The sequence below is a fragment of the Trachypithecus francoisi genome, unplaced genomic scaffold (genome assembly GCF_009764315.1).
Source record: "Trachypithecus francoisi isolate TF-2019V2 unplaced genomic scaffold, Tfra_2.0 Lachesis_group8, whole genome shotgun sequence".
In the NCBI taxonomy this organism is placed as follows: domain Eukaryota; kingdom Metazoa; phylum Chordata; class Mammalia; order Primates; family Cercopithecidae; genus Trachypithecus; species Trachypithecus francoisi.
In genome coordinates, this window is record NW_022681473.1 from 13,243,422 (window position 1) to 13,256,161 (window position 12,740).

At 35.6% G+C, this 12,740-nt stretch overlaps 1 protein-coding gene across 6 annotated transcripts in view; it reads right to left on the reverse strand.

Moving 5' to 3' along the window:
• The window catches only part of LOC117080968 (membrane-spanning 4-domains subfamily A member 8-like), a 72,381-nt gene that overhangs the window by 23,040 nt on the left and 36,601 nt on the right, over positions 1 to 12,740 (reverse strand). For all 6 annotated transcript variants that reach the window (XR_004436028.1, XR_004436029.1, XM_033206475.1 and 3 more), the window contains 2 exons: positions 10,141 to 10,260; positions 3,007 to 3,127 (listed from right to left, as the gene is read on the reverse strand). Coding sequence is in view for 4 of the 6 variants with exons in the window: in XM_033206475.1 (XP_033062366.1) it covers positions 3,008 to 3,127; positions 10,141 to 10,260 (240 nt within the window). In the remaining 2 variants the exon portion in view is untranslated. The remainder of the gene's footprint in view (positions 1 to 3,006; positions 3,128 to 10,140; positions 10,261 to 12,740) is intronic.

Here is a 12,740-nt window from a genome sequence, read left to right on the forward strand (position 1 = left end):
CTCCCGGGTTCACGCCATTCTCCTGCCTCGGCCTCCCAAGTAATTGGGACTACAGGCGCCCGCCACCTCGCCCGGCTAATTGTTTGTATTTTTAGTAGAGATGGGGTTTCACCGTGTTAGCCAGGATGGTCTCGATCTCTTGACCTCGTGATCCACCTGCCTCGGCCTCCCAAAGTGCTGGGATTACAGGCGCGAGCCACCGCGCCCGGCCATGTGTTCTAATTTTTAATTATAGAACGGGGGAAAGAAACTTTAAGACAAACTTCACTGTATGTTTTCTAGAAAGTCACTTGAACAAAATGACCATTTATTCACCATTAAACCTTTTCATCCCAGCCTGAGGTCATGAACCAAATGATGATTCATTCACCATGAAACTTTTTCATCCTGCACTGAGGTTATGATGATTCTGTTCTTTAATATGTAAGAAAGAGTCCCCTTGTGCCAATGAACCTGAGATAAGTTAAGTATTAGAAGCTGATCATTAATATATCCTGAGTGGTCTTATTCTAAGTAATTGAAGTATCCTAATAAATGACTCTCCAAATTCTTCCCAATTAAATTCCTTTTCTGAATTAGATCTGATAAGTGATTCAAAGACACAACTTGCAAGGATTCAGAGGAAGGATGCAATTATATGAAAATAAACACTCCTGGCTGGGCACGGTGGCTCACGCCTGTAATCCCAGCGCTTTGGGAGGCCGAGGCAGGCGGATCACAAGGTCAGGAGATCGAGACCATTCTGGCTAACACGGTGAAACCCCATCTCTACTAAAAATACAAAAAATTAGCCGGGCGTGGTGGCGGGTGCCTGTAGTCCCAGCTACTCGGGAGGCTGAGGCAGGAGAATGGTGTGAACCTGGGAGGCGGAGCCTGCAGTGAGCCAAGATGGGCCACTGCACTCCAGCCTGGGCGACAGAGTGAGACTCCGTCTCAAAAATATATAAATAAATAAATAATAAATAAACACTCCTTTTCTCCATATATTCTCTTCTCTACTTTTTCAGCTTATTCTTTAATAGGAATATTAATTCCTACTTGGACTCTGAGAGACCCTAAGCCTTTTCTTGAGTCATCTATTTCATGTTTCTCTGGGCAGATGAATCAAATCTGAAAAACTGAGGAGTGAGGACTGTCTGTGTCAGACTACAAAATTTTCGGTGGTCATTTTGGAAGGGATGTTAACGGGATTATTCTCACCATTCAGGATTTTTTTTTTTTTTACCCCCAGGAAAGGGTACATATGCTTTTGATGTTTTCATTTTAGATTAGAAATGAATGACCATGCATTACAAACACTAAAAATCTAAAGAGAACATACATGAGTATTTAGTTTCAAGTTAAATTAATAAAATTAAACCATTAAGAGTGTAGTGCTATGCTTGATATTTACTATGTGATGAAAGAATTTAGAATAAATGGAAGGTGATTTATTAATGTCATTATAGTTAACACGAGGTTGTATTTTATCCAGTGTTATTTGTATGGTGTAACTGTCAGCAATATACAAAACGTAATTTAACATTAAAAAATTTCTTGATAACTCTCTTCTCTCGTTTCCCAACTTTCCATTTTCTGTGGGTTTTCCCTTTCCAGGAGGCCAACTCTCTTCAGGTCCTGCAGAAGAGGGTCAAGACTTAGGAACCCAGAGACTGGAATTTGCTTGCAGACATCAATAGTTTTTTGTTTTGTAGAGGTTTGTTTTGCTTTTAGCTACAACCATGATTTCAGTTTTTAATTGTTTGTGTGCCTTTTCTTATGACTTGGGCTACTTTACCACTTGGCTACTACTTCCTATAATTTTGCAAACCTGACCCTTTACCCAAGTCTTGATCTGATATTCTTATAACATTTAGGTCATTGTACCATTATGTCCCTTGAGTTTTTCAGCTGAGATTCTTTAGTCACTCACCTCCTCCAATGCTGTGTTTCAGGCTTGTCAAGCTCCTCCCTCTTACACTTTGCTCTCATTATGAGGATTTCTAAATTAATTATTTCCATGTTCTTGGGCTAGAACTCAGCTATTTCCCCCATTTTCCTTAGTGTTGCGAGGCTTCATCATTATTTACATAGCTAGAATATTTTCTTTTCTTAAAACACATGGATTGCATTTTATTCCAGAGCATATGGAGCTTTGAGAACCAGATCTCTTGGTCACTGGTGGCTTTTAAATTAAGTTACCTAAATCTTTCTGTTCGAAACGGACAGTTTTTCCAATCATATGGCAAATGTCCATTTGAGAAGTTTTCCTTTATTTCAGGTTACTTTAATACATAACCCATCATGTACATGTTGAAGGTCCAGGGTAGGGTTTGGAAAATGCAGAGTAACTGGGGGTTTATTCCTTCTATTCCAGCCTGATCCACAGCTATGACCCGATGTTCTTTTGTATTTCTCTCACTTCCTCATACTATTTGGATTCTTCATTTTCATTCCTTCTCTTCTATCAGATTTAAAGTTAGTTCACTTTCAGGCAGTTGTGGATGAGTTTGAATGTCAAGGCTGCTGTTTGCCTATTTCGAGGAGATGCTTGGAGAAGAGAAATACATTATTTCTGTATCGCTGGTGTCATCTAAGACCAGCATTGTCTGCCAGTAGGACATGTTCTCTCTCTTCTCCCAACATGTTTTATGTTCCTTCTGCTCCAAGGCTCCCAGGTGCCAGGGACCTAAACTTCATTTATTAATTATAAGTCACAGACCTAGTGGACTGATATCCATGCAATTATCCTTCAAATGAAATAGACCTGAGCCAGAAAACGATATATCTCCTACTACATTTTCTTATGGGGATGTGGACACACACCCCTATGATGCTAAAAATGTGTCTAGGGGAATTGTTTATCTTCATTTGTACACAGATAAATTTAGTCCAGTCAGCTTCAGCTCATATTCAGTGTTGAGGGAAACACTAAGTAGAAAAAGCTTCTACTGAAATCTTAATCCCTTAGCATGGGTTCATAACAGACTACTACTTCCTAATTAGTCAGAGAAATGAAATACTCACGTTACATGGTATTGTTGCCATGATTATTTGCTTTTTTTATCCATCCGGTCACTGTATTTGCAAAGACCAACTCCAAGGTGGAGAATATCCACAAATACATTGAAAGCATGATTCCACTTTTCTAAATAAAAAAGAAGAAAATCTATATTTCTCAGAGATCTTCACATTTCTAAAATTTCTAGCGACATATAGATAACATAAAATTGCAATAAATGTAGAAAATAGAAAGAAAATGTGGCACATATACACCATGGAATACTATGCAGCCATAAAAAAGGATGAGTTTGCGTCCTTTGTAGGGACATGGATGCAGCTGGAAACCATCATTCTTAGCAAACTATCACAAGAACAGAAAATCAAACACCGCATGTTCTCACTCATAGGTGGGAACTGAACAATGAGATCACTTGGACTCGGGAAGGGGAACATCACACATCGGGGCCTATCATGGGGAGGGGGGAGGGGGGAGGGATTGCATTGGGAGTTATACCTGATATAAATGATGAACTGATGGGTGCTGACGAGTTGATGGGTGCAGCACACCAACATGGCACAAGTATACATATGTAACAAACCTGCACGTTATGCACATGTACCCTAGAACTTAAAATACAATAAAAAATAAAATAAAATAAAAAAAGAAAACTCGTCTGTAATACTAGTACCACAACCTTAATACAATGTGATGATTTTGTCTGTATATAAGATAATACTGTAGTAACAAACACTTGTTGGGCACTTATTAGATGGTTAGGAATTTGTGTTAAATGTTTCACATGCATTATTTCATTGGGTTCGCTCAATAATCCTTTATGGTAGGTAGCATTATTATTCTCACCTTAGAGTAGAAGAAAATGAGACTTGGGTAAGTTAAAATAGCAAAATTAGTACTACTGGATGTTGGAGCTGCTTAGAACTTGGTTCCAGCCCCCTTTTCTTTGTTTACTCTACTCTCTCTCGGGTGACTTCCATCCTAGTTCTGGCAGACTTATAAGATTGTAATTTCTGTTTTCTCATTTACGTGTTTCTATAACATTGTTATAGTTGAAAATAGAACACTTTTGCACTGTTGGTGGGACTGTAAACTAGTTCAACCATTGTGGAAGACAGTGTGGTGATTTCTCAAGGATCTAGAACTAGAAATACCATTTGACCCAGCCATCCCATTACTGGGTATACACCCAAAGGATTATAAATCATGCTGCTGTAAAGACACATGCACACGTATGTTTATTGTGGCACTATTCACAATAGCAAAGACTTGGAACCAACCCAAATGTCCATCCATGACAGACTGGATTAAGAAAATGTGGCACATATACACCATGGAATACTATGCAGCCATGAAAAAGGATGAGTTTATGTGCTTTGCAGGGACATGGATGCAGCTGGAAACCATCATTCTCACAAACTATTGCAAGAACAGAAAACCAAACACCGCATGTTCTCACTCATAGGTGGGAATTGAACAATGAGAACACTTGGACACAGGAAGCAGAACATTACACACCAGGGCCTGCTGTGGGATGGGGGGAGGGGGGAGGGATAGCATTAGGAGATATACCTAATGTAAATGGCGAGTTAATGGGTGCAGCACACCAACATGGCACATGTATACATATGTAACAAACCTGCATATTGTGCACATGTACCCTAGAACATAAAGTATAATAATTAAAAAAAGCGTTTCTCATTTTTTCATTAAAATTATGCCATAAGAAGTTTATATTTATGTAGAATCTTAATACTTAATATTTATAGAATATTTAAGTGGAAATATAATATTTAAGTTTGCTACATATTTTGGTTCATCCAAGGTTTTCTATCTTTTGATTAAAATGGATTTCAAAAAAGCTGTTTTATGGTAAATACTGTCAAAATGCTTTGCACATGCATTTCTCTAGCTCACTCTGTTAGTATCAACATTTGAGAAGACTATTTGCGGCTTTCTTTTCATTTTCTTCCATTTCAAATTGGAACATGATATGAATTTATTGTACTATGAATATGTTGATATTGTTTGGCTGTGCCCGGACCCAAACTGCTACTTGAATTTTATCTCCCAGAATTCCCACATGTTGTGGGAGGGACCCAGTGGAAGGTAATTGAATCATAGGGGCCGGCCTTTCCAGTGCTATTCTTGTGATAGTGATTAAGTCTCACGAGATCTAATGGGCTTATCGGGGGTTTCCGCTTTTGCTTTTTCCTCATTCTCTCATGCCGCTGCCATGTAAGAAGTGCTTTTTGCCCTCTGCCATGATTGTGAGAACTTCCCTAGTCACGTGGAACTGTAAGTCCAATTAAACCTATTTTTCTTCCTAGTTTTGGATATGTCTTTATCAGCAGTGTGAAAATGGACTAATACATATGTTATAGTCATAGCATATGTATATTATATTCATAGCATAGAATATACTATATGTATAAAATTCTAATAATTTCTAATAAAACTCCTTTCTAATAACTCCTTCAAGGAGTTTATTTTCACGAGTCTATCTAATGATGCAATGTGTACCATACTGAACTCTACACGAGCAAATGGTTTTAGAGTAAAGTACTATTACAGGAATCTTTTTATCCATGATGGACTGAAAGATTTCTGCCTAATAGGTAATTTAATCACATTATATGTTATATTCTATACTATGAATATAGTATAATATATATTATAGTATTATATATTAACTATAACAGTATATATACTATTATATATTATATTAACTATAATAGTATTACATATTATACTACTATGTATTATACTAACTATAATAGTATTATATATTATACTATTATATATTATATTAACTATAATAGAATATATACATTATTGTATATAATGTAATCTATTAATATTGTATCTAGTTATACTGTATAATCACTAATTATAATACATCCATTTAGTATAATCACATTAATAGATTATACTAAATGAATATATTATAATCTATTAATATTAATTATAATATGGTCATATGAATACATTATATTAAATGACTATAGTGATTATACATTATGAATAGATTGAATATGAATAGATTATACTAAATGAATTTATTATAATGAGTGGTTCTTATGAGACTCTTTCATGTGAACATGACTAAGGATTAGGGTGAGCAGAAATTGCTCTTCTGACTATTGGTAATAAAGATCTGACAGACAATGAGATAAAAATGATTGTATTTGGTCTCTCTTGAATCTTAAATGATATTCTAGTAATTGGAGTGCCTTTCAAAAGAGCTTCAGGCATACTTTACTTAGAGGAGAGGACAGACATCTTCCTAAATGCTAATGACATTATTTAATTCTCACAAAGTAGGAGTGGCCACCAGAGACAATTGATCATGTTAAATAATAATTTCCACTAAAAATATTTGATACCAATTATTTTAAAGCAATAATATTAATTTGGATAAATATTTCTTAATTTCATTGTTTTTATCTAATAATGTCATATATTTTCTAAGTTTCAATTTCTTTGGTTATTTTTGTTAATCTTATAAATAATTTTTCTAATGAGATAACTATGAAGTTATAATCCTTGAATCCAGGTTTTTTTCCAAGAGTATTATTAAGTAATTCTTTAAGGCTGGTTTGGGTGACATACTTTTCACCAAAATATTCCAGTTAATACATTTAAAAACATGATTTGTGGCATAAAATATGGGAAACCTGATTTATGTGCTAGAATGGATTGAGAAAAGTCCCGGTTATAATAATAACTATGTCAGAATGAATGAGAGCTCATCTATTGAAAATCTTACTTTTCAAATTCTATTAAAGAACATAAATCTGCTTATTTACTACCTGCTTGCTAAATTTTTACAAGTCTAATGTGATTACAAATATCTTCAGGTTCTAATCATTCCAGAATAACATACACCTGAAAACAGTCTGATACTCAATTATTATCATGGATCCATGATTTATTTATGAAATAGTTTGAAGTATGTAATCTCATGAACTCCCCACCTCTCGAGGTTTTATCTCTCGATCAAAGCAGGTCATTAGGAAGCAACCGTCGTTAGTCCACAATTTCTTGACTCTACAGTTTCCCCAGAATTTCCTTAGAAGTTTTTTTTTTTTTTTAAATAAGAAATACTTAGCAAACTATCACAAGAACAGAAAACCAAACACCGCATGTTCTCACTCATAGGTGGGAACTGAACAATGAGATCACTTGGACTCGGGAAGGGGAACATCACACACGGGGCCTATCATGGGGAGGGGGGAGGGGGGAGGGATTGCATTGGGAGTTATACCTGATAAAAATGATGAATTGGGCCGGGCGCGGTGGCTCAAGCCTGTAATCCTAGCACTTTGGGAGGCCGAGACGGGCGGATCACGAGGTCAGGAGATCGAGACCATCCTGGCTAACACGGTGAAACCCCGTCTCTACTAAAAAAATACAAAAATCTAGCCGGGCGAGGTGGCGGGCGCCTGTAGTCCCAGCTACTCCGGAGGCTGAGGCAGGAGAATGGCGTAAAACCCGGGAGGCGGAGCTTGCAGTGAGCTGAGATCCGGCCACTGCACTCCAGCCCGGGCGACAGAGCGAGACTCCGTCTCAAAAAAAAAAAAAAAAAAAAATGATGAATTGATGGGTGCTGACGAGCTGATGGGTGCAGCACACCAACATGGCACAAGTATACATATGTAACAAACCTGCACGTTATGCACATGTACCCTAGAACTTAAAGTATAATAAAAAATAAAAAATAAAAAAATAAAAAAATAAAAAAAAATGGGAGGCAGGTTTGCCCTAAGTAGTTCCTAGCTTGAATTTTCCCTTTAGCTTAGTGATTTTGAGGGCACAAGATATTTTCCTTTCACATTGTATAACATACAATATCATGCAATATACAAATTGTATCTAATATCATTAACATATTATATATTGCAATATATAAAAATAATGTATACTTTAATATACAATAAACAAATACAAAATAAAAAAATAAAAATAAAAAAAAGAAATAGCTTTTTGGAAGCTACTCTAGCCTTTTCTGTAGGAATGTTCACATATAAATTAGTGCCTCTTTTGTGCCAAGTCCTGTCTAAGATGCTGGGGATGTAGCAGTATCTGAAGCAGACAAGATCATAGCCTTCAAGGAGTTTATTTTCGCTGATCTACCTCATGACACAATGTCCATTATACTGAACTATACATGAATAAATGGTTGTAAAGTACTATTACAGGAATCATTTTATCCATAATGAACTGAAACATTTCTGCCTGATAGATAATTTATTCACTTGATGATTGAATTTCATTTTCACTTTGCCTATCAGGAAACTTAGTGCAAAAACTGAGTCAATATTGGTAATTCATAGTATTCTAAAACCTATATATCTACATTATCATTTTCCTCTTGATTTCACAAGGAGCATATTCCAAGTTACATATAGTGGAATAGTCTAATACATTGGATTGGATCATACAATACTGACAATTTGTAGATTAAAAATGGTCTGATATCAGCAATTTCAAATGGTTCAACCTAATACAAGGGGTCTTCAAAAAGTCTATGGGAAATGCATACTATGGAAAAACTATGCACGGATTTCAAAAACTTTTTGCACCAAAATAAACTCACACTAAGTTGTCATAACATGTCTTAACAGGATTTAGTCTGAGGCACTTAAAAGGGTAAGAAGTCAGTTTGAAAAGAGCCCCTACCAGAGAAACATGAATTCTGCTAAAATTGAAGAAAGAACAAACATGAAATTGATGTCAAAGCCTGGGCGGAAGACTCATGAATTCATAAATTATTGATACTTTACAAAAAGTTTTTGAGGGGCCACTATATGACCTCTATAATAGCTTTAGGTATGGAAAGCCATCATACTTCAACATCCTTGTCATTAAATTTGCTTGATAGGATTCTGCCCATGATGTGTGACAAAATAAACTTCCAGGAGTGGGGCAGGCTGACCTTTGAATGTACTGTGATGTCTTAGGCCTTTGCTCTATATCTTTTGTGTTTGTGCATATGAGTGATATCCTCTAGGACCTACCAGCTAGTTACTCAATCAAATATTTAAAGTGTTCTTATTTACTCCTATAGGCTGTAAAAACAAAACTTCCAGATATATACTGAGCTGTCACATCAATAAAGCACAAGCAGGATTTGAAAAAGAGATATGAACACTTGATAGGCCTCAGAATTCTTAAGACCCTCCTTCTGCATAAGGCATGCAGTACACATGGTGTCATAAAATATTAAGTGTAGTCCTAAAATGATCAAAATGCCAATAATGCTTATGAGTGTAAAAATTCTGAACTGCAGATATCTGTCCTAACTATCCTGTCATTTTTTAAATTTGAAAAAAAAAAGGGACTTCCTTTCTTTGTTCTAATTCCATCAGGTCTTTGACATCCTGAAGTGTTAATGTATCACCTCCCCCATCCCGGTATACGTAGGTTTCTAACTTTAAGCAACTAGAAATTCCATGCACATTTAGCCAATGACCATATGTTCATCTTTTTTTTTTTTGCATTTCTATTTTCATATCCATAATATTTACCTTAAAATCAAATGGTTAGTGCCATGTGAAAAAAAAAGGTGAATTTACAGCATATTCAGGGGACTTGTGACTTACCTGCCCATTGCGTACAGATAATTTCTGATTACTGATTCTCAGGAGTATTTTGCTGGGAATACTTTCAGAAAGGATAGTAAAATAAAAAGTATTTACATTCACTCAATAAACTCTTATTAGACGTCTATTAAGTTCTGGGCACTGCAAATATGGATTGAGGAGACACAGATAACTGGAATGCATCTGGTACATTGTGTCAGTGAGCCTGCCGACTTCCAATATCTCCTTATTTTGAAGAGATATCTATATTTATTTAAGGTTTTTGTATCTTCACCATCATCCTTCATCTGAATCTCAATAATCTACATTTCAGTTATTTTATTTTATGTAACACTGTTTGATTCTTGAAGTTTGTTGTGGCTACAGTTTTAAAGGTCTATTCAGTGGTTTGGATCCTGACTTGTGGTCATGCCAAGTGTGAACTGATAATTTTGATCACCTCTGCATTTGTCCAACACCAAAGTAGGTCTGCTCATTTACAAACAAATTTAAAATGTAAGTTTCTGTGAAAAATATATTGTAAAACCTTGTACTTACGTGTGGCCACTGAATAATTTCATCTTGCAGTAAAAAGAGTGTAATTTCACATGCAATTAGAAGTAAACCAATTACTGAAAGACCCAAACTGCTCAAATTCATCCATAGGGCATACATCAACTGGAACAGATACAAAATGTCAACTAGTTATATGTGGAACAAACAAGCTGACATGAAGTTATCAGTTTGCATTTCTGATAAACATTTTAAAGCTGAGGATTTGTTATAACTTCTGATTTTTTTCTGAATCAAAGTTCACTCTAAGGGTTCCCAACCTCCAAATGTGTCAGGATTCCAATAATGCAGATATTTCATTTCCTCATTAAATATAAAATTCTTATGGGCACTGTGTTGAGGCAAACAAGAAAGGGCTACGTTCTAATGGGAGAGAAAAACTAGCAACAGTAAATGTGAAGACAATGCAATAAATACTGACATCATGAAGAAACCCAATGTTCTCTGCAGGGGCGGATTACCATGAAGCTAAAAGCACTTGTCTCTGAGCTTCTCAAATGCACAAGGCTTTTTTCAAGGCCCTGGGAGAAGCCATGCCTACCATCTTAAAATAGTGAGTTTCTGTAATCCTAGCACTTTGGGAGGCCGAGGCGGGTGGATCACGAGGTCAGGAGATCGAGACCATCCTGGCTAACACGGTGAAACTAAAAATACAGAAAATTATTTGTATCTACTAAAAATACAGAAAATTGCCAGGCGTGGTGGTAGGCACCTGTAGTCCCAGCTACTCGGGAGGCTGAGGCAGGAGAATGGTGTAAACCCGGAAGGCGGAGCTTGCAGTGAGCTGAGATCGTGCCACTGCACTCCAGCCTGGGCAACAAAGCAAGACTCCGTCTCAAAAAAAAAAAAAATAGAATTTTGGCTCTTCCTTTCCAATATTTATATTTCTGACTTTTTTTGGGTCTTATTTCATTAACCAGGATGTCAAATTTCTATATTGAGTAGTAACAATGAAAGTGTTTATTCTTGTCTTGTGCCTCATGTTAATAGGAATGCTTCTAAAGTTGCATTATCAAGGATGATATTTGCTGTAAATTTTTAATAAATATTTTTGTCATCAAAAGGACATTCCTAGATATTCCTAATAGCTTTTTACCATGAATGATTACAGATTTTGTTGACTTATTTTTTGACATCTTTTAAGATGATCAAATATTTTCTTATCCTTTAATGCAGTAAATTACATTGAAATCGTTTTAAAAATAAATATTGATGCCATAACAGGCATTCTAAAGTATGCAGCTTAGAGAATTATTACAAAGTGTAAGTATTCATGTAGCCACCACCCATATCAAGACACCAAACATATTCAGCAACCCAGAAATCAATCACTTATATCTCTTTTCACTCCCTATTCCCACTGTCCTCCATAAGAGAAACCACTAGCTGACTTCCAATACCATTGATTCGTTTTGTCTATGTTTGAACTTTATGTAAATGTAATCATGCAGTATGTACTGTTTTGTACCTTGTTGCTTTCACTCAAAATTATGTTTGTATGAAATTCATCAGTCTTGTTATGTTTAGTAGTTTTGTTCATTTTCATTGCTATGTTATTTTCCATTCTGTCAGTGTGCTATGATTTGTCTATCCATATTTTTACCAATGCACATTTGGGTTATTTCCGGTTTTGGCCACTGTGAAAAAGGAGGCTATAAACTTTTATTTCCTTTCATAAAACATATGTAAGCATTTCTGATAGAAGTAGAATTACTCAGTCATAGGGCAAACATATGTTCAACTCTGGAAGATACAGTCAAACAAATTTCCAGTGGTTGTAGAAATTTAAACTTCCACTAGTAGTTGTTTTACATTCTTGCCAGTAAGTTAACCATTCTGGCAATTTTGCTGTAGTATTTCATTGTGGTTTTAATTTTTATTTTCCTAATTTTTAATGAGCTTAAGCATATTGCTTTTATGTTTTTTCTATTTTTATTGTTTCTGCCATACTGTCATACAAAATAGCTCTATCATTTTGCAATGTATTTGAGTTGTACAGTATGATGTTTTGATACACATATACATAGTATAATGATTACTACTGTCATGCAAAAGATCATGTCCATCACATCACATAATTACTTTTTTTGTGGTAAGACCATTCAAAATCTACTCACTGAGCACATTTTAAATATATATTATCACCTATAGTCCTCATGCTGTACGTTAGATCTCTAGGCTTATTCATCCTACATCACTGCAAGTTTGTACCTTTTGACCTACTTCTCATTTCCTCGCCTCCCTGCCTCTGATTACCACTGTCCTGCTCTCTGTTTCAATGTATTTGGTGTTTATTAGATTCCACATATAAGTGAGATCATACATTCTTTTTGTTTTCGTGTATAGCTTATTTCACTTAACACAATGTACCTCAGGTTCATCCATGTTGTTGCAAATGACAGTATTTCCTTTTTAAAAAAGGCTTAACAATATTCCCTTGTTTGTGTGTGTGTGTGTGTGTGTGTACCACTTTATCCATTTATCATTGATGGACACAGGTTGTTTCCAAATATAAGCTATAGTGAATAATGCTGCAATGAACATGAGAATACAGATATGTCTATGAGTTACTGATTTCACTTCCT